Source organism: Rhinatrema bivittatum, chromosome 5, assembly GCF_901001135.1.
Source record: "Rhinatrema bivittatum chromosome 5, aRhiBiv1.1, whole genome shotgun sequence".
NCBI classification, from domain to species: domain Eukaryota; kingdom Metazoa; phylum Chordata; class Amphibia; order Gymnophiona; family Rhinatrematidae; genus Rhinatrema; species Rhinatrema bivittatum.
This window is the reverse complement of record NC_042619.1, coordinates 381882097-381909225: the sequence shown is the minus strand read 5'-3', so window position 1 is coordinate 381909225 and position 27129 is coordinate 381882097. Positions and strand designations below refer to the sequence as shown.

At 42.7% G+C, this 27129-nt stretch overlaps 1 protein-coding gene across 3 annotated transcripts in view; it reads left to right on the top strand.

Annotated features, from left to right (window-relative positions):
- Positions 1-26918, top strand: part of ST6GAL2 (ST6 beta-galactoside alpha-2,6-sialyltransferase 2) — a 151982-nt gene extending 125064 nt beyond the window's left edge. For 2 of the 3 annotated variants that reach the window (XM_029604871.1, XM_029604870.1), the window contains exons 3-6: positions 3693-3790; positions 10478-10579; positions 15596-15770; positions 24564-26918. In XM_029604871.1, coding sequence (XP_029460731.1) covers positions 3693-3790; positions 10478-10579; positions 15596-15770; positions 24564-24832 — 644 coding nt within the window. In that variant the 3' untranslated portion in view covers positions 24833-26918. The remainder of the gene's footprint in view (positions 1-3692; positions 3791-10477; positions 10580-15595; positions 15771-24563) is intronic. The other variant, XM_029604872.1, reaches the window with a different exon arrangement.
- The last annotated feature ends 211 nt before the right edge of the window (positions 26919-27129 follow it).

The following is a 27129-nucleotide window of genomic DNA, read 5'->3' as shown; positions in this document are numbered from 1 at the left end:
TCCTTATATCCGGCTGTCAATCAGGGCACACCGCGGAGCTGGGAGCCCCCCTTGGCCCTTTAAGAGGCCGGGCGGTGATCGCGCGCCTAGAGGCGGAGCCAACGCCATGGAGGATGCCGAGCCCCGCCATGAGGCCTGATGAGCGGTGGAAGGCACGGCGGACGCCACCGCGGGACGCCAAGAACGAGCAGAGCTGGTAGCAGCAGCGGGGGAGGACAACCCGGGACCCACCTGAGCAGGGACGAGGTGAGAAGGCCCGGGCGCAGGCCGAGCGCGGACGGGACGCCCAACAGATCCCACAGAATGAATCTGGTCTGTGCGGTTTACAACATTAAAAATTCAATACAATCATCAAATAAAAAGCTTCAGTAATACTTCCAATAAAACCAAAATAAAACAAACCCAAGATATTTTATTAAACATCTCTATATTATGTGTGCAGATTATAAAATACTTGTGTATATCTGCTCACGTCCATATACGTACGCTGCATACATTTGTTTGAAAGTTATCTTCTAGGAGGTCCATATTCAGAGGCATTTAGCCAGATAACTCAAGTTTTTGGATATTTTGAGCACTTTTCTTGCTAAGGTTTAGCTGGATATCTCATTATCTGTCAAATTTTAGCCGGATAATGTAGGGGTGCTCTAGGAGCATTTCTGAGAGGTTAGCCAACTAAGGGGGTCATTTATCAAATCGCATTAAGGCCTTATTGCGGGAGTTAGGCCCCTATCGCCTGAGATAGCGCCGTAACACATGCAATAAATAATGCATCACGAGATGCGTATGCAAATTTGAAAAATTTAGTTGAGTGGGAGGAGTTTATGAAAATGAGGGGTGCTTAACATTGTATGATAATGTAACACATGCTATTGAGACATTTAATGCTGGAAATAGCTACACCTTTTTTCCCAGCATTACGCCTGTGATAGTTGTGCGTTACAGCGAGAGAGAGAGAGAGAGCACCTCTGGGGAGGCACCAGTCAACCTTTTTATATCACTGTAAGAGGGCACATTCTGAACTTGGAGTGAGGTTTTGGTGGTGTGCTAGGTTTTGGAGGGTAGTTTTACATGCACAGTCAGAAGTACAAACTGCACAGTTACCATTAGTGAAGATTTTATGTGATTTGGAATGATGAAAGCTATAAAAAAATGAGAATTGTACAATGTACTCTGGACCTAGCTTGATATACTCTCTACCTAGTTGCTGTCAAGCTAGATTGAGAGTACAATGTACAAATCTCATCTTTGTGTACCTTTCATCACTCCAAATCACATAAAATCTTTACTGATGGTAACTGTGACTGTGCATGTAAATCTACCCCCCAAAACTTAGCAAGCTACCCAAACATCACCCCGAGTTCCTAGTTGCCCCTCTTACAGTGGTTTAAATAGTTTACATATATGAGAGCCTTATAAAGAGTCAGTCTCTCTCTCTTTCTCTCTCTCTCTCTCAAAGTTTTTTATAGTGTGTATTTTATTACCTATGCCCCATTATAATGGTAGTTGCCAAGTTAACAGCATTTTTCCAAAACTTTGAACAATAGCACTTCCTTCAGGATGAAATATCAGGTAGAACACTGAATTAAAAAGGAGAATTTTAATAATTCTGTTTTAAAATCTAAATTATCAAAGATAACATGTTTGCTAATACTGATATTCTAAACACACACTCCTCTAAATTACAAAATAGTGGTACCACTTCCTTGTTCCTTATAATGTGGTCAGCTCTGCATTGTCATTAGAGGGTCCAGCTAGTGATTGTAGCTTAGCAGTGCAGCAATTGCTCTATCCTTCGTACAAACCATAGCTCTCAAGTCACTGTGATCTCACCCAAATATGACAATGTGCTGAGCCACAGACTACTCAAAATGTTTTACAGCCTTGGCCCATTTTAGGCTTTAATTACAGTGATCCTAAGAGTTGGTAGTCTGTGTTAACTACTTGTACATTAGGTCAGCTTAAGTTAACCTGCAAGTACTGTGCTTTATCTATAATATCAGAAAAGTTATGTTTGTTGCAAAATAATAAAATATCATAGCTCAGAGGAGGGAGAACCAAAGAAGCAGAACAGCTAAAAAGTGTTGATATAACTCTACCATCCATGGGGCAGGAAAGGTATGGCATGTGATTTTTTTTTTTTTTTTACTGTTGCTCTTACAGCTGGAAACATTTTTTTTCTCAGTTAATCGGTTGATGAATATCAGGCAATTGTTTCATCATCCAGGCTTTTTACACTTAGGATCTACCCTGCACCATTTCCGTTTCTTGTTCACAAAGGCGGGATCCATTTCAGTTTGTGGTTAAACACGGGTATTATTGTCAGGCCATTGGGAATGGCTCCCAGTATAATGCAAGTACCAAGCAGGTTTATGGCTCTTCTCCAACACTGGGGAATCCCCTAGGTTTAGGATGAGCCGCTAATTTTGAAACCTCAAAGGATTATTTTGTTCAGAATCTAATTATGCTGTAAATCACCCTGGAGTAGGGCAGTATAGACATTTGAAAATCAAATGACATGCAATAGCCTCGTTGCTGTTAACATTTCTCCATTCATTATGCAATATGCTTTCCGTTCCATTCTTTCTGCCATCATTGGTGCAATGCATTCTCTTTTTTTTTCCCCATAAATTCAGGACAATCCTGTACAATTTGATTTTTGAAGAAGGCATTCTCTTTTTTTTTTGAAGAAGGCATTCTCTTTTTTTTCCCATAAATTCAGGGCAATCCTGTACAATTTGATTTTTTTGCTTTCAAAACCAGGAAAATAAAACATTAGCGAACAACCAGGATATTGGAAGGTTTTGTGGTACCTTTCGTTGAACCAACATGAAAATTACATGAATACATTGTACACAAGCTCGCAAGGTAATTTTGTAAAAAGCCATGCCATTTTATGGGGAATGTGATTCCAGCCTCATGTGCCTAAACTGTGATTTATTACTAGAGATCCTGGATGTAAAACAGGCTTTGACAATGCAGGTTCAGGCATAAAAAGCCACCCTAAAATAAAATAGTGGTGTTCTGGGGGTTTCTTTAAGCATTTTTTAAATCTCCAATATATGTTCTATGTATAAGCCATCACCAGATAAACTGGCTCTGGAAAAACTGTTTTTCTTAATCTTAAATGAAAGATTGACTCAGTCTTTTTTTTTTTTTTTTTTTTTTTTTAATAAACACATTTAAAAGTCTCCAGCTCCCTCTTGTGTTTTTATGCCTTTTTTTAATTATTATTATTATTATCAGCAATGTGATCAGATCTTGTTGCCCTTCTGTGCTGTAGTCTCCCCCTCGTACATTATGATAGCTTTGGAAGAAGATAGATTATATATGCTATAAACATTTGTCATTGCTGTAATATTATTTACTGCACAGAGAAATCTAGTTTGGCAACAGCATATTTCTAATGTCATAGGATGGTCTGCTTTTCTTCGTAGAATGTTAATTGTAATTAAAGGCGGCAGCAGCAGCAGAAGGACCCTTGTATTTGACTTATTTTTTAAGCGGTTATGGATTTTTCTTAATGTCATTTATTCTTCAGCCAGAGGAGAACTTCATTTTCACACGTGCAGTTAGCTCAAATCTTATAAAAAAAAAACCGGGGCCAGCCCAGAACTAGTTAACGGCTGAGCAGAGGAGCTGTGGGTGTTGCTTTTCTGTTTCCTCTGATCCTGTAACTTGTGTGCCCTTAGATTCCCATGATGCAGTTCTGAGATTCAATTCAGCCCCAACCCATGGCTATGAGAATGATGTTGGAAATAAAACCACCCTGCGGATTATAAATTCCCAGGTAAGGCTGTTTTGTCCCTGATGCAAATATCCATAGGGGGAGGGGGGCTATTTTCAGACGTGTCATTTGAACGATTATTTTCAGAATTTCGTTTTGAGGCCAGCAGATGTGGTTGATTGATTGAATGGGGTTGGCGGTAGTTCAGAGCCCAGACTTAAAGACCTTTTGGTGTAGATTCGATTTTATATTCACTGCTGACCTTTGGGTGAATTTACAGTGACGTCGTGTGGTTGAGGAGATTTCTAACAGATGACTATTGCAATTAACCCCATTTTGGGTTCTGTATCTTGTTTAATGATGTCAGTCTTACCTGAACTGGATTAAAGAATAGCCTCTACCAGTCTGGTATTTTATAGGTGAGAATAAAATATTCTGCTCATTGTATAAGATTAGACTTACATTCAGAGTTGCTAAGTCAACTTGAAAGTGATTTTCTGATCCATGAAAGGAATTCTTTTTTTATTCCTAACTTCTTAGATTGCATATTATATAAACAAAACTCTAACAACAATATTGAAAGAAAAATACAGAGGTCCGTATCCAGCAGCTGTGCAACTCGGCTAGTAAGCCAGATAAACTTATCCAGCCAACTTAGCCTATCATATTCAGAGGCGCAGCCCCATCGCTGAATATATCCGGCTATCTTAAAGCTAGCCAGACAAATTTACCCATCTAAATTTAGAACAGCTAAACAGGTTAATTAGAGTTGGCCAACTAAGTTATCCAGCGAACTCTCCTTCTCACAGTTATGGAAAAATGCCCCTCACGTCTGAGTTATCCAGCTAAATGCTTCTGAATATGGACCTCACAATATTTACTTTTGACAAATAATGGTTCTAAAAATCTTGAAGAAAAAACTTTTCAGTTTGTTTTGCTTGCAAATGAAGGTGACATCACCTAGTGATTAAACCATGTAAATCAGTGTTCAGGTCCTGTTTTCTCCACTGATACTTCTTGTGACCTTGGGCAAATCACTTTTTAAGCCCTTTGGGCAAGATGTTGTTGTACTTGAATTGTAAAAATGCTGAAAGCCACACTGACCATTTTTTAGAAAGGTAAGCTAAAAAAAATGTTAAGTCACATGACTTCCTTACTTAAAGGACAATGCAAGATGCATTAAATTTCACAAATTCTGCTTCACACGTAAAAACAGCAACTTTTGCATTTAAGTAGAGCTTAGACAAACAATTTTCCCTTTTTATATATGAAACCATTTTGCAAAAACGTTTGGGCTTCACACTTTCCCTTCACATGCAATAACCTTATGTGCATAAATTTATGCTTGCAAAATACAATGCAAAATCAAAATATATGGTGAGCTACGATGCAAGTTCATGAAAAGTAGCTCATGTAACTGGCAAATTTAAGAAAGCCCTACGTGCACCAAAGCCAAGAGAAACTCGCACGAGTGGGTCCTGCGTGCGTTGCGCAAATTTTAAAAGGCACCCAAGTATGCGCATATCTCCCGATACATGCACAAATGAAAAAGTCCAAAAAAAAGCGGCAGGGCGCGGGCTGGGAATGTGCATTCCTGAATTTATGAATGGAACCCGTGCATAAAAATTTAAGGGTCGGGATTAAGACAGGAAACGGAAGGCTATTTAAATAAGAGGGGTTAAGAATTTCTATCCCTTACCTGGGCGAACTGGGAACAAAGTGGTTTAACTGGTAATTGCATCGGTGTACGTTTCCGTTAAAGTCCCACCACTTATGCGGTAGAGGCGGCATTGCACGCACGTGTGCGCATCCATATGCAATAGCGCACACATGTACGTGAGTTCAGCCTATTTTATACCATGCACGCGTATATACGTGTATGTTATACAATGGCCGTGTCTCTGGAAGCGAGCCGGCATATGCGCATACATGTGGGCCCGCACTGCTGTTTAAAAGTTACTGTCTTATAGGGTCATTTTTGGAATTGCTTTGAGGCCCTAACGCACGTTAAATGGTGACTAAAACACGTTGCGCACACGACAAATATCGCATCGCAAGCAAGCATGCAAATTAGGACATCCTACCGCATTTTGCGGTGGTTTAACACACAATAACACCAGATTTAACGCCGGACATAGCAATACCTTTTTTGGTGCGGTAGAGGGGCAAAAATGGTTTTATTGCTGGACAGCCACCGTTTTCATGGGTCGCGGCTATTATGACGGCTAGTATCGCGACTCATAAAACGGGGTCTTTTCTCACACACACCTACACAGCCCTGCTGGACCAAAATAAATATCTTCTTTTTTTTTTCTCTGCCCTGTCTTTCTAAAACCTATATGTTAGGGGGAAGTACTGGTATACTGGCCTGTCTACTGGCCCACTTACAGGATGGAAGCGGGTTTTGAGCGCACATGTGTGCGCACATTACAAATATGGCACACGTATGCGCTTTCAGCCTGTCCTACCATGAGCGCATGTACACGCCTACATTATATGGCAACATAGGCATGTGTATGCGCTCATGGTAGAACAGGCTGAAAGCGCATACGTATGCACCATATTTGTATTGTGTGCGCACACATTGTAAAATGCCTTGCTGTGCGCATGCGCACCCATTACCAGCTATTTCCAATGGACATGCACATGTATGCACCAATTCCGTTCACCACTAAAATGGGGGGATTTTAAAAAGAAGGGCACCACCGCCATCTCCAGTTTCACCAGTTTGTTCTCATTTTGCACAGACAAGGGATAGAACTACCTAATCTCCATAGTTTATATGAGTTCCTTTCACTGTTAGCAGCGGCGACCGGTTACAGCCCGCTGAGTAGTATATTTCTTTTGCTTTTAGGACTTTCGCGCCATCCATAACATTAGTAAAGTAACGAGGTAGGGGAACCGCAGTGGGCACCTGGGTGCTTAAATATATATATGCGCACATCTGTTAGTCTCCCCCCTGCTCCAACGCCCTGCCCTTTTCCTGCTTCTTTTCACGTGTGTGCACAACGGGAGATATGCACGTAATCAGGCGGCATTAAAAAAAAAAAAAATCACGTGCATATCGGCCCGACTTGTGCGCATACGTCCTGCTAATGCGTATCTCGCGCTATTGCGTTGTACAACCGCGATACTGTGTCCCGCGACGCATCACATTATCGCAGGTCACGATTTTTTTCCTCCGCAATGCGGTATATCGAACATTTGTATAAATACACCCCTTTTTTAATATGCGGGCGCTATTCTGCTATGTTTATAGCATTTTGATGATTCTAGGCCTTAGTTTGCAGTGCTACAATAAATGGCAAAAAGGCCTTCATGGTTTTTTTTTGTCGCAAAAAAGAAAACAAGTGCTTGTAATCCCAATTTATACATAAAATTTGCACACTTTTGTATACAGGCCTCTTTGTCTTATAGGACTTTGACAGAAAATTTTACAGTGTCCAAAAAATCGCTGGGGAGTAGCAGTCAGTTCAGGCAACTATAAATTCGTGTATATCTTTTTTTTTTTTTTTTTTTTTTTTAATTTGCTCCCTTGTGGGTTTCTTTTTGCACTCTGATTTTCTTTAAAAAGATATGTCAACCAACCTGAACCAAAACAATCAGCTAAGCTGAAATAATGCACAAAGACTTACAATGCTAAAACGTAATTTTGAGCACACCCAAAGGAGAAAATAATTTTTACTTTTAGGGATTCATTTTCAAAAGGTTTCTGCATGTAAAATCGGCATATACTCATGTAAGCAGCATGCACATGCGTTTATGCTATTATAGAAACATCACAAGTACATACATACCTGTGGTGTCACGTATACAGGAGGGAAAGGGTGGTTTGAGGATGCTCCGGGGAGTGGTTTTCGCTCATTCATTGCTAAACTTGCCCATATGTTTTTACAACTGCTAAATAGGTTATGGAAGTGAAATTGCACTTGACTTTTGCCTAACAGTTTTGGGATGGGACGTCTGGGTTATGTGGTGATGGGGTAAAGGTGAAGTGCTGGAGGGTCAGGATGAACTGGTGATAGTCTGGGTGAACTGTTAGCGATATCAGCTAACTGGTCATTCTGAGTACACACACAAGTACATATTTTCAGAAGCAGAGTGCGCGCATTCTTTATAAAATACCTGATCTCCTTGTACAACTCAGGGTTATCACGAGCGCAAGGGGGTAGATTTTCAAAAGTGCGCGCGGGCGTAGATGTGCGCGCGCTACCCGGCACGCATGCATGTATGCCCCGATTTTATAACATGCGCCCTGGGGCTGAAGTAAGTTGCACGTGCCGGCCGACTGCCGGCGCTCGATCCCCGGCACGGCGGCAAATCACCTCTGACCCTGCTCCGCCCCCTCCCCGCTCCTTTTTGCAAGCCCCGGGATATAATTACGTGCATGAAATTTATGCACATGATTTTATAAAACAGGAAGGGAAAGCGTGCATTTTCCTGCATTATAAATATGCGCATCTACTGAAACATGTGTGTGTACCCTTTCGGAGCAGAAATATGCAGTATTTTATAAACCGGGCAGCTCCTGCCACACAGTTTATGAAAAACTAACACAAATCTCTGTGGACCCACTTACGCGTGCATTTGGTGACTTTTGCAAAGTATTGAAAACTGGGCTCATTAATTTCGGTGTGTAGCTCCTTGAAGTCTTCATAAGAACCTGAAGAGCTCTTAGGAAAGGAATAACTTTTCAAACCATCTTTTGTTGAAGATAGATGTGTTTTTTTGGAGTTATCCTAAAACGCCTTATAATATGCTATTAAGTAATTTTCAAAGCATAAAATCCAGTTACATGCAAATGCCTTTTCTAAAACTGATCCAAGCTCAGTGCATGTAAAAGTATGCATATAACCCATTTCATTTCTCCTTCCTTCCAGCTCTCCTCTTGTAACCAAACATCTTTTCTTTCTTGCTTGTCTCTCTGCAGTCTTCCGCATGTCCCTTCCTCTTCCAAATGCGCTTCCTTCCTCCTCTCTCTTTCTTCCTAGTCTCCTTTCACCTTTCTGCTCCCTTTCCATCCACTTTTCTCGCTCTCACATCCTATCTCCCCCGTCTCTTCTTCAAACAGTGCCCCCCCTGCTTCAAGAACTCGGCGTCAATTAGCAGCCCATCTCCTGACAGCCTCCACCTCCTTTGTTCATCTTTCTGCTGACGGTGCAGCTCCATTGTTTACCAGCTGTGAATGGCACATGCATGCATTCCGAGAACATGGATTTACTGCCAGCTCTGTGCGGCTGCTGGCAGCAAGTGAACTCAAGAGCTGCATGGCGCTGGCATCCCCAATGGGGGAGGAGTAATGGGAGTAAAAGGCTGACGAAGGGGGGAAAGTGGGCCGAGAGGACGCTGCTGGAAAGCAGCACGGGCTCAGAGTTCATGAAAGGGGGGATTGATAAGTTATCCTCCCTGTCCAGGCAGTACAAGAGGAGAATGGAGTCATCCACTAACCCCGCTGTTGGTTTTAAGGTCCCCTTCACATCTCAGTGACCAAACTTTAGAACCCACCAAACAAATTTGGAATGGATGGACCCTTATTACCTAATAGGGAAATCCTATTCCATCATTTCGTGTATCCTGTCGGGAGGTTTCCTATGGTGAAGAGTATCTGGAATAAAATCACCTATCTGTTGAGGCCATTTGACTTGAATGCATTGTGGAGGTGGTGGGTTTTACTTCAGACCCAGGAAAGGAGCAAAGATAGTAGCCATTGCTAAGGTCAATGAGCAGTGCCAAGCATGTATCTCCAAGGAGGAATCCCCTCCAGTCCATGCGCCAAGGGCTCCTGAACCACCTTGGCATAACATCTGGGGAGGGGAGAGCAAAGATGGTGGGATTAAAGGGGAAAAATATATATATTTTAAAAATTCTTCTCTCTACGGTCTGACCATCATGAAGTACCAAACTTCTGTCAGGAAACCCTCAGATACCTACTGAAAATGCCATTGCTTCACATGGAGCTGACCACGAATCGCAGATTTACAGAGAGATCTGTAACTCTTTAGTAATCTGCTTTGTATCAGGGGATGTTCCAGGGGATGTATTGCAGCCGGGTAGCAGAACTTTTATTCCCGCTGCACCGACTGTATTTGATAAGTGCTACCTTATATTTCTGCCTTACATTAGGTGATAATAAGCTAAAACTATAAAAAAAAATACATACTGGAGTAACCTATGATTATAATAGTGACGGTTTGGTATCAAATTGGTATCGAAGTGACCGCACAAGTACTGTATGGCTGATAGGGCTGTTTGAATTGAACAAAGCCCGCCATTTTATATGAGGTTAACTCCAATAAAAAAGATAAAAAAATAAACCATACATCTTGCTATCTCTGTTGCATAAATATGATGATGTCTAGAAACTAAGTACATAAGAATTCATCATATACCTGCAGTTATTATTCTAGTGTTGAATAATATCCCAGCAAAACTATGCACACACAATTACACCTGCTTTTTGGTGCATATACATTTTGCTGACAGAATTTACTACACTTTTTAAAATAAAAATGTATGTGCTTAACCCTCCATCCAGACTCCATCCCCTGGAACACTTCCCCTTATGTACGTAAAAGTGTGTGAATTCAGCACGTCTGCGCACTATTTTATGCGCTTATCGGTAGAACAATTTTCTAAAGAGCCATTTCTGTGGTAATTGACAAGAGAGAAACTGTCATTAATCAACAGGATTACACAAGATTATTGGAAAGTCATACTTGAAATTAATATGTTGTACTGTTGTATTTACAGATCCTTACCAATCCAAGTCACCAATTCAGTGATAGTTCCTTATATAAAGATGTCACGTTAGTGGCATGGGATCCGGCTCCCTATTCTTTAAATCTTAATGCGGTAAGAAAGCATTATGATGGTGTTGATAAATTTTAAAACTTATACTTTTATTCTGCTCTCTCTCTTTCTCTCTGTCTCGTCTTCTTTCTATCTCTATATACATATATGACAAAGTATGTGCTTATAGATGTGTTTATATACATATATATAAAATATATCTGCATATATATTATATTGATAAGCATAATAATATATACATAGTAATACATATATAATAGCATGCATATGGATACATTTTCAGTAATGCACCTAACTGCGAATTTACATGCATATTTTTAAACACACACACAACAAATTGATTTTCATATACAAGGTATCTATATAAATTGCGTTTGAATATAAGGTTATTTTGCAGTAAAATTGCCTGTTTAACTAATTAGTCCACCAGTTTTCCAGTCCTTCCCCAGGTCATTGAGGCTCTCCTGATTTTCATCCTGAACTCCCACCAGTTCACCTAGACCTCCCACCCAGTCAGCATTGCACAATAAACATGATTATTATGTCAAATAGTTAGCAGGTGTAACAGTACACAAGTACGTTGTAAAACGTGTGCGTAAGCATCTTTCAAATGAGCAATTTTCACTCCTAACTGTTGGCCCCGCCCAGGAACTCTCCTAGACCACTTCTTTTTTAAACGTGTATATATGCGCGTGAAATTTGGACACGTGTATGTTGGATGTTTATAAAATAGTGAATATGCGAGTAGTGGCTACTTACACATGAATATATCAAACACGTAAAGAAAAAGAACACTAATGGTAAGCAATTAATAAAGGTTAAGTAAATAACCAGATATCAAACAATATCAACAATATATTTTATTAGGAATGTAACTCAAAAAAGTTATACTTAAAGATGCAGAATTTTTAATATTTTGAACAGAAATTCACTGTAAGAAATCCACTCGCTCTCCCTACTTCCCTGGCCACTTTGCCCTCTCAGGCCCTAACTCCTCCACCTGCCAGTATCTCTCCCCTCCACCTCTAGGCTCAACCCCTTCCACTCTATCGCCACTCCCAGAGTTTGACCCGTTCTCAGTACTGCCCCTCGCACAGGCTCCCTCCCTCTCTCACACACATGCTCCCTCTCTCTAATACACATACACATACCCTCATACAGGCTCCCTCACTCTCTCGCACACACACATCCCCTCATACAGGGTCCCTCTCTCTTGCATACACACCCTACAAGCTCCCTTTCTCTGTCACGTATACACCCTCACACAGGCTATGTCTCTCTCTCAAGCACCCCTTCATACAGGCTGTCTCTCACACATACACAATTCTCTCTTAGCCTGTCTTATCAATGACTTACATTTAACTTGCCAAAGCTTATGCTTTATCCTATTTTTCTTCTATTGGATTCTTCTTCCAATTCTTGAATGAAGATCTTTTGGCTAACTGGCTAAAAGACAGGAAACAGAGTAGGATTAAATGGACAATTTTCTCAGTGGAAGGGAGTGGGCAGTGGAGTGCCTCAGGGATCTGTACTGGGACCCTTACTTTTCAATATAGTTATAAATGATCTGGAAAGAAATACGACGAGTGAGGTAATTAAATTTGCAGATGATACAAAATTGTTCAGAGTAGTTAAATCACAAGCAGATTGTGATAAATTGCAGGAAGACCTTGTGAGACTGGAAAATTGGGCATCAAAATGGCATATGAAATTTAATGTGGATAAGTGCAAGGTGATGCATATAGAGAAAAATAACCCATGCTATAGTTACACAAAGTTAGGTTCCATATTAGGAGCTATCACCCAAGAAAGAGATATAGGCGTCATAGTGGATAACACATTGAAATTGTCGGTTCAGTGTGCTGCGGCAGTCAGAAAAGCAAACAGAATGTTGGGAATTATTAGGAAGAGAATGGTGAATAAAACGGAAAATGTCATAATGCCTCTGTATCGCTCCATGGTGAGACCGCACCTTGAATACTGTGTACAATTCTGGTCGCCGCATCTCAAAAAAGATATAATTGCGATGGAGAAGGTACAGAGAAGGGCAACCAAAATGATAAAGGGGATGGAACAGCTCCCCTATGAGGAAACACTAAAGAGGTTAGGGCTGTTCAGCTTGGAGAAGAGACGACTGAGGGGGGATATGATAGAGGTCTTTAAGATCATGAGAGGGTAAATGTGAATCAGTTATTTACTCTTTCAGATAATAGAAGAACTAGGGGGCACTCCAGGAAGTTAGCATGTGGCACATTTAAAACTAATCAGAGAAAGTTATTTTTCACTCAATGAACAATTAAACTCTGGAATTTGTTGCCAGAGGATGTGGTTAGTGCAGTTAGTATAGCTGTGTTTAAAAAAGGATTGGATAAGTTCTTGAGGAGAAGTCCATTACCTGTTATTAATTAAGTTGACTTGGAAAATAGCCACAGCTATTACTAGCATCAGTAGCATGGAATAGACTTAGTTTTTGGGTACTTGCCATGTTCTTATGGCCTGGATTGGCCACTGTTGGAAACAGGATGCTGGGCTTGATGAACCTTGGTCTGACCCAGTATGGCAATTTCTTATGTTCTTTCTTAATCCCTTCACAGGCTAGCACCCTCATATACACACGACCCCTTTTTCATAAACACCAGCATCACACATATACACGCTCCTTCACAATCTCCTCATATAGACTCCCTCTCTCTCTGGCACCCAAACTCAAGCACACCTCCATGCTTTCTCTCACACCCCCATGCTTACCTTCCCTGCTCTCTTTCACACCCTCCTGCTTACTGCCTTGCCCTCTCTCCCTCACACCCCCTTCCCCCCTGCTCTCTCACCCTCCCATCCCCATCCTCTTTCACCTTCCCCGCCACTCTCTCACCTTCCCCTTCCCTCTCTCACACCCCCCACTCCCTCCCCTCCCCTCTCTTCTCCTCTCACATCCCTCTCCCCCTCCTCTAACACACACACCTCTCTACACACATTCACTCTCACCGGTGCCTTCATCTTCGCCATGAGCAGAGCATGACCGCAGCACGTGGGGGCCTTCAAATTCTCCGCGAACGGCGCACCAGGACCTTCATCTTTGCCGTGAACGGCACGCCGGGGTTTTCATCTTCGCTGCAAATGCCGCACACTCCATTTGCGACACGCCGGGATCTCCTCTGCCATTTTCTGCGCAGAATTTGGCAATTCTGCACAGGAAGGGAATTCTGCGCAAATTTTGCGCTCCACAGTAGCGCAGAATTCCCCCAGGACTACACTTCAACTAGTTTATTACTTCTATTTTATATTAGCACATCTATTCTACATTGTGTGAAAAAGAATTTGGCCCCTTGAAAAAGGGTAGAGAGGCGCGCGCATGCCTAGGGAGACACGTGCAGAGGTTGAGTCAGCAGCATCCCGTGCCACGTGGGCAGGACGCTGCCGTGGGATTCGGGGCCATGCCGACCCCAGCCGCCGGGTAGGGGGGTTGGAGCGAGTGTCCCCCAAGAGAGGTAAGGGGGCCCGGCCGCGGGTTGCCGCGGCCGGGAATCCTAACAATTTCTTTCTTCATCTCCTTCTGTTTCACCAGATATTCTTCCCTGTGTTCCTCTTTTTGGGATCCTTTATATTTCATGAACACTGTTGTTTTGTTTTTATTTTATCAGCCACCTCCTTTGAGAACCAGATCGTTTTCTTATTTCTCTTACTTTTCTAACATATAGATTTGTTGCTCTTGTAATTGCTCCTTATAGTTTGGCCCACTGTTGTTCCATCTCTCTCTCATTTTCCACCAGTCTTCTAGGTCTGCTTCCAGGTATGCCCCATTTCGACAAAGTCTGTATTTTTGAAATTCAACATTCAGGTTCTCGTGTGACTTCTCTGTATCTTACTTGTTATATCAAACCATACCGTTTGATTACTGGTCCTGAGGTGGCACTCACCCGGACGTTAAGAGACATTATCTCCATTAGTGAGCATTAGATCAAGTATAACTCCCTCCCTTGTGGGTTCCATTACCATTTGTTTGAACAGAGCACCTTGCAGGGCATCCACTATCTCTCTACTTCTGTTAGATTCTGCAGAAGGGATCCTCCAGTCTACATCCGGCAGATTAAAACCTCCAACAATCAGTACTTCTCCCTTCTTTCCCACCTTTTGGATGTCTTCGACCAGATCCCTATCCAGTTCTTCCTTTTGAGTGGAGGCCTATAAACCACTCCGGTGAAAATGGATGCACCATCATCTTTTTTTAAGGATGGCCCATAGTGCTTCTTCTTCTCTACCCCACATTCCTTGCAGTTCAGTTGCTTGGATATTGTTTTTTGATAAAAAGAGCTACTCCTCCCCCTTTTCTGGCCACATCCCAGTCGTGAGACTCCGTGAACTACGTCTCCGTAACAGCAACAATGTCCAAGTTCGCCTTCACCATTAAGGCCTACTGGTCTGGGATTTTATTGACCAAACTACGGGCATTTGTAGTCACAGCTTTCCACTTACTTTCCCTTCTTAGACACCTGTTCTGCTTTTTTTGAGCTGATTGATTTTGTTGTTTTCTCCTCCCTCATCTTTTATAGCTTTTATTGCTTGGGGGGTGACGTCTCTTTTATTGTCCGTCTTCTACCACCCCCATTCTTTAGTTTAAATGCCTGGTAATATATGATCTGAATTTCTCAGATAGCATCCTCTTTCCTGCTACTCACAATAGCAGAAAACTATATATCATCATTTACATTTCAGCCAGCAGATTTACAATAGGAAACTGGATAGTGATATAGTACCAATTTATATAAGATGGCATAAAATGTCAGCGCTATAGTACATTAGCATGAGAAAATGTAAAAGAAGCAACTAAAGCCTATGCAGATAATACAGTACATATGCCATTAAGGCCATGAATATTAATTTACAATGCATAGTTGAAGATATATGATTTAGAGTAAATTAGGGAACAGTTAATTGTGAACCGACATGATGTGTCCTACGAATGCCGGTATATAAAAATGTTAAATAAATAAATAAATAAATAAATAAATGTAACTTTGTTCTGGAAGCATTAGAATTCATATTATGATTCTTTTTCAGTGGTATAAGAAACCAGACTACAACTTGTTTACACCCTATGTAAAACACCGCAGAAGATATCCAAATCAGCCCTTTTATATCCTCCATCCTAAGTTTATTTGGCAACTCTGGGACATAATTCAGGAGAACACTAAAGAGAAGATACAGCCTAACCCACCCTCTTCAGGTTTCATCGGTAAGTATTTTCAAAATGCAATATCATGCCTTCTGAAAAAGTTTACCTTAAAAATACTTGGGCATATTTATCACAGCAAGATTCTACTTGCCCCGAATTTGGTAGTAAAAAATGTAGGAAGTAAAAATTGAATGCGATATAAAACATCAAAAATTGCTGGTTTATTCTGGACAATATTTTGGATACCTAGAAGGCAAGTCTACCCAATGCATGGATATGGCTGTATTTCTCTTCCATAATGCAGAGCCCTGGCTAATATTCTTAACTCATCATTACGAGCTGTTGGATAAAGCATAAAACCTTATACTCTCTCCATTCTTACTCTTCTAAGAACAAAAGAAGAGTAGGATCCAGGGGTGATCATTTATGATGATCTTAATGTGGGCAAATAGGTGGAGAAGTGACTGCAAAAGTGAGTCCTCATTTGGACTGTGTACCATTCTGGAGACTGCACCTTCAAGTGGATATAAACAGGATGTAGTCCATCCAGAGAGTGGCTTCTAAAATGGTCAGTGGTCTTCATTCTAAAGTATATGGGGGCAGACTTAAAGATCTAAACATGTTACACTAGAAGAAATTTAAATACTTCCAAGCACAGGAGTCCATCCTCTTTCAACAGAAAGGATGCTCTAGAATGAGGGGTCATGGGATGAGGTGAAAGGGTTGGCTCGGAAGCAATCTAAAGAAATATTTTTTACAGAGAGGATAGTGGATGCATGGAACAGCCTCTCCATTGAGGTGGTGAAGAACATTATCTGAATTCAGGGAAACATGGCATAAGCACAGGGGCTCTCTAATGGATTGGTAAGGATTGTAAAGCTGAATTAGTTGGTGTGGCTGGGCAGACTAATTAGACAATATGGTCTTTTTCTTTAGACATGTTTCTAATTCTATGTTTTTAACTGAACTCTATTCCTTGAATTTGTACTCACTGCTATCCAACATTAAAGAATAAAAATACTGTAGCCCCTTTTTCCAATATGTACAAACCAATACATACTGGGGCGGATTTTCAGAGCCCTGCTCGCGTAAATCCGCCCAAAACCGGGCGGATTTACGCGAGCAGGGCCCTGCGCGCCGGGAAGCCTATTTTACATAGGCCTCCCGGCGCGCGCAGAGTCCCGGGACTCGCGTAAGTCCCGGGGTTCTCCGAGGGGGGCGTGTCGGGGGGCGGACCCGGTCGTCGCGGCGTTTCGGGGGCGTGTCGGCAGCGTTTTGGGGGCGGGTACGGGGGCGTGGCTACGGCCCGGGGCGGTCCGGGGGCGTGGCCGCGCCCTCCGTACCCGCCCCCAGGTCGCGGCCCGGCGCGCAGGAGGCCCGCTCGCGCGCGGGGATTTACGCCTCCCTCCGGGAGGCGTAAATCCCCCGACAAAGGTAAGGGGGGGGTTTAGACAGGGCCGGGCGGGTGGGTTAGGTAGGAGAAGGGAGGGGAAGGTGAGGGGAGGGCAAAGGAAAGTTCCCTCCGAGGCCGCTCCGATTTCGGAGCGGCCTTGGAGGGAACGGGGGTAGGCTGCGCGGCTCGGCGCGCGCCGGCTATACAAAATCCATAACCTTGCGCGCGCCGATCCAGGATTTTAGCAGATACGCGCGGCTCCGCGCGTATCTACTAAAATCCAGCGTACTTTTGTTTGCGCCTGGAGCGCAAACAAAAGTAGGCTATTCGCGCGCCTTTTAAAATCCGCCCCACTCTGCTGATGGTAAAAATGAGTAATGATGAATTGCTCACTGAACCCTTCCCCATCTAATGTCAGAAAACAATACATAAGTGTAGTAACTCATTTACGGAGAGGCTGGTGAATGCCCTTCCAGAAATACGTGGTGAAGATGAAAACAGTGAAGGAATTCAAAGGGGCATGGGATAAACTCTGTGGATCCCTAAAGGCTAAAGGTTGGAAATAAAGAGTGCATGGGGGTAGCTGGGGGTAACTTGCTGGTGTGGCAGTTGCTATGCTTAACATATAAGTCTTAATACTGTTAATGCAACTCCATCATTGCTCTCTGCCTCGCAGTGAGAAAAGGGGAATTGTATTCAGAAAGCAACCAACGAGGGCCCCAAGTTTTACGATTTTGGGAAAAATAAACATGGGGGTAGCTAGATGATGTGGCACTTATTAGCTTTAATCATTATGCCTGGTACTTTTCATGCAACTCCAACATTGCTCTCTACTTTCATGGCAATGGTTAAGGGAAATTGGATTCAAACAGCATCCGAGGGCCCTGACATTTACAGTCTGGAAAACTGATAAGCACGGGGGTTACCTGCACAGTGCAGCAGATACTGGCATAAGCTTGCTGGGCAGACTGGGTGGATCATTTGGTCCTTTTCTGCCATCATTTCTATGTTTCACTGTGGAATGTCTCTTCTGTAGGTGTTGTCATCATTTCTTTACCATTTTTCTCCAAACAGATCCAAAATAGTTTACAACAGCAATATAAATTAATAAACCATTCAATGTAGCCTGTGCCCCAACTTCTTCTGGTGTGCAGGGGTTCTTGTGGGAGGTCATGGACCAGACCTGCATCCATGCTCCCAGGCTTTTTCTGCACAGCAGAGGGAAGAGCCAGTCTTTCAAGGGTTTTTTTCGTCCTGGAGCTCCTCTGCAAGCAGTGCAGTAGAAAGAACATATTCCACACTGTAGCCGCTTTTCCACCGATGGATCCAGGGGCACCAATGGCTCTGGTGCCTTCTCCGCATACCCTGTCATCGGGAGGAGAAACACCGTTCCGCATTCCTCCATCGGGAGTCCTGCCGATGCCTCAACCATCGATGCCGATGCGCCCATCAGCGCCACCAATCCATCCATCGATGCCCTCGATGCCTTCATCGGTGCCTCCAGTACTTCCCTCGATGCCTTCAGAGCCTAGACCAGGACCTTCAGGAATACCATCGTCCCGTCCTTCTCAGATTCCTAGAGGGGCAGGTGCTGATCCCTATGACACCTGAACTTATTCATCTCAAGACACCGATGATTTACCATCGCCACCTTCTCCTACTGAAAGTAGGAAGTGTTCTCCTCCAGAGGACTTGTCCTTCATAAATTTTGTGAAGGAAATGTATGAATTGGTTTCCTTCCAATTACAGACTGAGCAAGATGATAGGCACCAAATGATGGAGCTGTTACAATTCCTGGATGCTCCCAAGGAAATAACCTCCATCCCTATTCACCAGGTTCTTTTGGATCTTCTCAAAAAGAATTGGGAACACCCTGGTTCCGTAGCCCCAGTCTACCGAAAGGCAGATACCACTTACTTGGTATAGCCAGCCTCAGGGTTCCAGAAACCTCAGCTGGATCACAAATCTGTGATTGTAGAATCTGCCCAAAAGAGGGCACGACACTCAAAACCCCATTCTTCCTTCCCCCCAGACATTTGTAAGCAGACCCAAAATAGAAAAAACTCTTTCCTTCAGTTGCATAATACAGTTCTAGGTTTAGTTGGGGAATTTTTCTTAAGATATCCAGCTAAGAGCTGACTTTTCTAAGGTTGCAGATCTTAGAAAATCCGGCGGTAACAGGGGGACTAAGAATCAGGCAAGGCGGGGTTCAAATCCCACTGCTGCTCCTTGTGACCCTGGGAAGTCACTCTTGCCTCAGGTACAAACTGACCGGGTCATTCATTAAATCACAATAGGGCCTTATCACATGATTTACCTCGGTGATATTTATTGCATCGTGCTTTGAATATGTAAATAAATAAGGGAGGAGTCTGGGTAGGAATAATAAGAGGCTGTTTTGCACATTAACACTGGCAGTAGCACCAGAAATAGCTACACCTATTTCATTGGCATTACGGGGGCGATAGCGTGCAGCGCGGCCGCAGCCATGGCGGGTGAAAACAGATAGAGAAATATTTGTAATGGGGATGCGTATTCATTTGAAACATCGGTAAAATGAGATAAATGAGCCCATTTTTGGTTAGTTTCAAAATAATCAAATTTGAGCCTAGGAAAAACAAACATTTTTGTTTGTATTCATGCACGCTATTTGCAAATATTGTGCACTGCTTGCTGAAAACAAATAAAAATGAAAGCACAAAAATTTTGAAAACCACTAAAATGAAAAATGAAAAAAAAAAAACTGAGAAATGAATAGACAAACCAAAAACATTTTTTTCCTCTGCACATCCTTAATCTGTAATCTTGCACAATAGCCTTCTAACTAAACTTAAAGCAGCCGTAGATATTATTTTGATAGGATTCAGATTTTTGATTCCTGCAATGATAACTGTGGTTAAAGTTTGTGAATTCTATTCCTGTTTATCCAACCTCATTACTATTAATATAAATAAATTAAAATGAAGCTATGCTGATTTTTATCCAGAACCCATAAATGCTCCACATAGAGCATAAATAGCTGAAGAATGGGTGTCGGAAAAACAAAACAGTAAAATGGCCATAATGAAAAAGCACACCCCATTCATTAAAAAACATGTGAAAATAGTAGATAGAATGTACTATGCCAAAAAAATAAAGTCAATCATATTTTTTTAACTCTTTATTTATAATATAGTTTAAGTCTACAAAAAGCAAGCAGAGTATCTGCCTGACAGAAAACAGAGCACTACATACAGAAAAATTCAAAAATAAACAAACCAGATTAATGAAAAAAAGCAAAACAATAATCTCCTCTTCCAAGTCCACAATAAGTAAGAGGGGGATCATTTTCATGAGAAGGACATACTAATGGTTAAAAACACTCAAGAAAAAAGCACTGACTTACTGCCTGATTCACTAAGGCTTTTCTTCCGTTCTCTATGGGAAAATACCTTGATGAATCAGTCCCTTAGAGACATAATACAACAAATATAAAGCCACAGTTATAACCTTGCATCAAACATGGTCTGGAATTGAAGCAGGAACCTCGGCAATTCCACTATCTTAAAAAAAAGTCTTAAGGTAGCTAGGATCAAAGAAGGCTTATTTATATTCTGCTTTTTTGGCATTTCAAAGCAGATTATGTTCAGGTACTGGAGGTATTTCTCTATCCCCAGAGGGCTCACAGTTTAAGGCCTAGATTCATCATTCAGCTATAAATATAGCGGAATGATCGCCTGTGGGAATAAAAGGGGCAGAGGGGCAATAGTGAGCAGACGGCCGCATTGCAGTGGTGTGAAGAATAGCTCACGACATTCAAAGTTTCTGTACAACTTTCAGGTTTGCATGTATGCCAAAGCAAATTTTAGTCTCTGCAGAACATAGTAATACTGTAACCAATTCTTTGATTCTGTATTAAAACAATATTGATTGATATGCGCAAGTAATCAGTTCCTGTTGCTCAGAAGTCAACCTCAGTGAACATGCATGTTCACAAGAGACAGTTCTTGGACATCCGGGGAGCAGACTGACCACTTGCATGAGTTTGGGTGTGGAAGGAACCATTTTCCCTCCGGCGTCCCCGGTCCGGCATGGGCGGCTGCGTTCGCCATCTTTCTCCAGGAGTCACCCAGAGCACGCGCGCACGCAGCTCCGTCCTTTACGTGCGTCATGGCGGGAACTTAAAGCAGCCGTAGATATTATTTTGATAGGCCCTGAACATGCCCCTGTGCTGTTGAGTAATCTCTGGTTCAGCTTCACCTTGAATTGACAGAGGGATTCTCCTTCTGTAAAGAAAGTAGGCTGGCAGAGGAAAAGCACAAGTAAGCACTTATAGAATTAGAAAAAGAAATAAGGAAAGAAGTTACAGGTCTTTCTGGCATGAAGGCAATAATTAGAAAACCTTTGTTGGAGTCACCATAAACCTGGGTGCAAATATGTGAATTAAACGTCAATCTAAACAATATTTTTGAGTTCTCAAAGCTACTATCTATTATAAATAATTAATGGAAGGATCCATCACAAAATGAAGTGGTAGACCAAGACTGAGCTTAGTCATCCCCACAGCCTGCCCATACCAAAACCCTCTACTGAAAAACAATGGTCAATTCTGCCTCCACATATCAGGAATCTGACTGCAACCCAACATTCAAAAAAATTTGTATCCTCCATGTCCTCCAACCCCTCTTATCCCAAGGAAGATGAGGAGTTTGTTGCGCCCGTCGGTAGCAGACGGCTGCACCCTCTTTTGCTCACCTTTTTCCTGCCTGACTCGGTTCCTTTTGGGAAGACGGCTGCCTCCGCTTCTCCACGCCGATCCTTCCGGCATCCCCGGTCCGGCATGGGGGACTGCGTTCGCCATCTTTCTCCAGGAGTCACCCAGAGCATGCGCGCACGCAGCCCCGTCCTTTACGTGCGTCATGGCGGGAACCTTGGGGGTGTCCCCACCGCATGACGCCACAAGCTATGATATTTAAACTCCGTTCACGATTCCTAATACGAGTTAGCAAGGAATCTTCCATGCTGATCTCTCTACGTTACCAGATGCTTTCGCTCTGAGTACTCTCGCTCCAGGACGACTTAGGTACTCGCTCCTCGGGGGCTTTATCTCGCTCCTCTACACCCTCCAGGATTATCTGCTACCAACAAGTTCGCCTAAGGTACCCGCTCCTTGGGGGCCTTGCCTCGCTCCTGTCTACCCCCTGGGGTTGCCTACCACCTACAAGGACGCCTAATGTACCTGCTCCTCGGGGACCTTATTTCATCCCGGACCTCCGCTCCTCGGGGGCTCTCTCCTACTACAGCTGCCAGCATCAGAGTGAGTACTACCACTCCAGTTCTGTCTCTGCATTGTCTCATCTCTCTCTACATAGATCCTCGGCCTACCCTGCACCGTGGACCACTACCGGATCTACTATCACTGGCCTTTCCATCTAGGCCTGGGTTCTCGGCCTACCCCGCTTCTCGGACCACTACCAGACCCATCTCCCTCTTGGGACCTGGTGAGACTGTGTAACTGCCTTTTCCACTCTGCAGCTTTCAGACACAACATTGCCATCAGACATCTCCTCTTCTGACTGGGATCATTGCCCGTTTCTCTGTATCCATCTCTGCTCAGAGCTAGCCTATCGCTGGAAGTCCCCACAGGCCTCCACCCTGTGGGAGGTGCCATCTCTTGCAGCGACCAAGGGCCCATGCCTGAATGTCCAAAACACAATAGAGCTCCTGCCCCATGGCCACAACATTGCAGATGATACTGTTTCTGCTGTGGCTATCCTAGTGTCCACACTGCACATGAACCTCAACTATAATACTCATTCCCTTTAATCCGCGATCATACATGCCCCTATAAGCTGGTTATTTTTCCTGTCACCTTTTATTTTATGTGGTTCTTAATTTCCTTTTAATATATTATGTTCATGTGAAGTTATTTCTAATTATGGATGTTAAATATTGAAACCACAGTCAATTTTTTTTAATTTTATTTGCTTTTATTGCTTTCTAATATATTATGCTCTTCTGATGTAATTTTTTAAATTATGAAGGTTTAACATTGAAAACCGCTTAGACCTATATACTATATAGGCGGTATAGAAAAACAATAATAAATAAATAAAGATGCCTCCAAGAAAGAATATTCTTTAAAAAGGCACTAAAAACTTTCCTGTTCAGAGAAGCATTTCCAAACCTAAGTGATGATGGATAATCCCCGGCGTCTCTCTCCTTCAGTGAGTCCTCTATAACCTATTATTGGCCCCACTACTAATTCTCCTGTCGTGCTGGAGGTAACACCTCTGTTTCAATATGTTGTCATTTGATAGGCAATGTTACCTGACTCAAGAATATGTAATGTGTTGTATTACATTTGTTCTTTGGATCTATGTATGTTCATAATGTACCCTGCCCTGAACGTAGGAGGAGCGGGTAATAAATGCTTTTAAATAAATAAATGGAGTGACATAGCACATGCTAAGTGCCAACAGCGCATACTATGTCCCTCTAATGCCTGTACAGAATGAACCTGAAATATACAAGCTAGAAAGGCAGAAAGCAGAATAAACTGACAAGAAACTGTCATATATAGATAGACAAGCCGTTAAGCCCGTTAAAACGGGCTACATCCCTCTGTCTCTCACCTCCCCCTCTTTCTCTCTCCCCTCACTCTTCACCACCCCCTCCCTCACCCACTCCTCCCCACCCTCCCTCTCCTATCACTCAGTCCCTCCCTCCCACTCAGTCTCACTCACTCCCTCCCCCCTCTCTCCCTCCCTCTCACTCACTCAGTCCCACTCACTCTCACTCAGTCCCCACTCCCTCCGTCCTCTCCCTCAGTCCCACTCCCTCCCTCCCTCTCTCTCCCTCAGTCCCACTCCCTCCCTCAGTCCCTCCCCCTCACTCAATCCCTCCCTCCCACTCAGTCACTCCCTCCCCCCTCCCTCTCACTCAGTCCCACTCACTCCCTCTCTCTCCCAGTCCCACTCCCTCCCTCAGTCCCCCCTCTCCCTCTCACTCAGTCCCACTCCCTCCCTCTCACTCAGTCCCTCCCCCTCACTCAATCCCTCCCTCCCACTCAGTCCCTCCCTCTCACTCAGTCACTCCCTCCCACTCTCTCTCTCCGTCCCTCCCTCCCACTCAGTCCGTCCCTCCCTCTCGCTCTCTTCTCCCTCCCTCGCTACCGCCGCCGCCGCCCGCTGCTGCCACTGGACGCCGCCATTTTTTTTTCTTTCTGAAGCTGCCTCAGAGCGACGTGCTCGCCCGCACATGCGCGGTAGAGCTGGTCTCTACTGCGCATTTGCGGGCCATCGGTCACAGGCCATTTATAAGGTAGATAGATAGATAGATAGATATAGGGTTAATAATATTAGACATTTTATAAGCACGAGACAACATAATGGGATAACGGCATCTCAGGTAGGCTTGGAGTACAAAGAGCAATCGGTGTTGAATGTCTTTCATACGCTCATTAATTTGTTTTATTTCAGGAATCCTCATTATGATGTCTATGTGCAACAAAGTGAATGTGTATGAATACATCCCCTCGGTGAGGCAAACGGATCTGTGCCACTACCATGAGTTATACTACGATGCAGCTTGTACATTGGGAGCCTACCATCCACTACTGTATGAGAAGCTGCTAGTGCAGAGGATGAACCAAGGCTTGGAGGAGGAACTGCACCGAAAGGGGAAAGCGATTTTGCCAGGATTCAACTCCATATACTGCCCTGGGCAGAGTCGCGTTCTGCATGTGTAAAATTTAGAATTGTTGAGAAACAATGTGCAATAAGGTACTACTGTTGTACTATAAACAAAAAAAAGATACTTGAAGATGTAGTTTAGACCAACTTAGTCTTGAGTCTTTAAACTGTAATTAAGTAGTGGGCATGAAAGATATTCTTATTTTCCTAAGCCATTGAGTATTTATTACTGTTTTGCAAATAGATAAACAGCTTAGCTTATGGATGGTGCAAGTCATATTGTGTGGTTAGAGATTTAAAACAAGTACCATTTTACTGTCAACCTATCATAGAAGATACCAGCTTTGCCCTCTTTCAACATGTGCCAATTGACAAGTATATGCCCATGAAATTATTTTCCACTAGATAATTCTTGTAAATTTAAATTCTGCATCGTGCAATTTCTATGAGTCCTCTCAGCTGAATTGGGCTGATAGGGAATAAACATCAGTTGCCCATTAGATATTTAATTTATTCTCACTGATCACTAACGGAGGGGTGGTGTTTTCACAACCCAGGGCTTCCTGGGTATCTCTCCTGGTGATTCCCACAGCCAGTCAGGATTTCCACAACAAACATTTGTGTGCATGACCCAAAACCTGATTGACTGAAGAGGGTGCACTTGGACAGGTTTGGAAAGCTCCACAATACATAATTTATGTCATATCTGACTGGCATTTTGTTTCGGGTTATGCTAGATTAGCTGTCTCTTTCTGTAAGAAGAGAGAGAGTGAACAGATGGACTCAATAACTATCCCATTGAAAATGTTATTTTAATGCCCCAAAGAGAAATTCCAGGAAAAAATGACTTGTTTCTATCATTTTTAAATATTTAAGCGCGACTCTGGAATTAGTATGCAATGACGCAAGAGCGATTAATGGCATTACCAAGGCCACATGACATTTATAGCCAAACTATATTGGTACAACATTAAGCAAATTCCTTTCGTATGTAGCACAATAAAGAGTAAATGAGTGCAAATTTGTTTTGCATAATAGGCACATTTTTTAATGTTTGCCTGAACTATTTAAAACCCAGAGCACATCAAACCGGTAAAAAAAAAGTAAGAACATAAGAACATGCCATACTGGGTCAGACCAAGGGTCCATCAAGCCCAGCATCCTGTTTCCAACAGTGGCCAATCCAGGCCATAAGAACCTGGCAAGTACCCAAAAACTAAGTAGCGCCTATTATCCATGCTTTGTGGGCATTACAGTGCAGCGTATTGAAGCTATGAAAACCAAAATGGTTCGTGCATTTAAAACAATTCAGTGAAACCTATTTACAAAAAAAAACAATTCCCGCAGGTAACGAGGAGATCGTCATTACTGCTTGACTGAAGAGCATCTTAGTGGGAAAGTTTGAAATACCGCTCAGTACTGAAAATAACTTTAGCTCCTCCCAGCAGACTGCCAGATGAAACCAGAGAGGATGCCCTAAACTAATCAATTACTAGAGTCCATTTAGCATAACTCTTCACAGGAGGTGGTGGAGGGGGAGCAAAGCTGGATTAGGGTTTCCCCCAACAGGAGAAATGGAGACGAGTTAAATCTGAAAAAGAATTAAAATGATGAGGTCAATATTCATGGACTCAGCAAGTAGACGATTTATCCGGCTAAAATTAGCTGGGTAACTCATCAGGGAAGTTTAGTGGAGCACTGCCAATTAGGGTCTCTGATAAAATAGCTGGATAATGTCCTGGTTAGCCAGATAAACCTATTCAATATTGACCTAGATATGTTGTAAACCACATCTAAATATTAACCAATATATTAGTATGAGGCTGATATTCAGTGACAATTAGCCAGTTAAGTTGTGACTTAGCTGGTTAAGTTGAACTATCTGAAAATTTGGCCAAGCTGAGCGGCCACTACTTAGCCAGCTGTTTATTTGACTAAACAGCTGGATAAATGAAGGGTGGTACAGGGGAGTTCCAGAGAGAAACCACTTATCCAGCTAACTTAGCCTTATAAATGCCGATTTTCAGCCTTATCCTGCTTAGACCTAGATTCATCAATTTGCTATAAATATAGAGAAAACAGCACCTGCGATTAAAAAAAAAAAAAAAAAAGGGGGGTGGGGTTAGGATAATTTTCCTGATACCGCATCGCATAGGTATTTATTGTAATGAGTGATACATTTATCACACTGCATATTATTGTCACATCCCACCCTGAGTAAAATCTATTGCAGCCGAAAAGGTTTTTATCATGAATGGCAGTTTGGGCTGCTGGAGAGGGAGGGAAAGAGAGAGAGAGAGAGCGCCTCTGTAGATGCTCACTTATAATTGAACTTTTTATACCACTGTAAGAG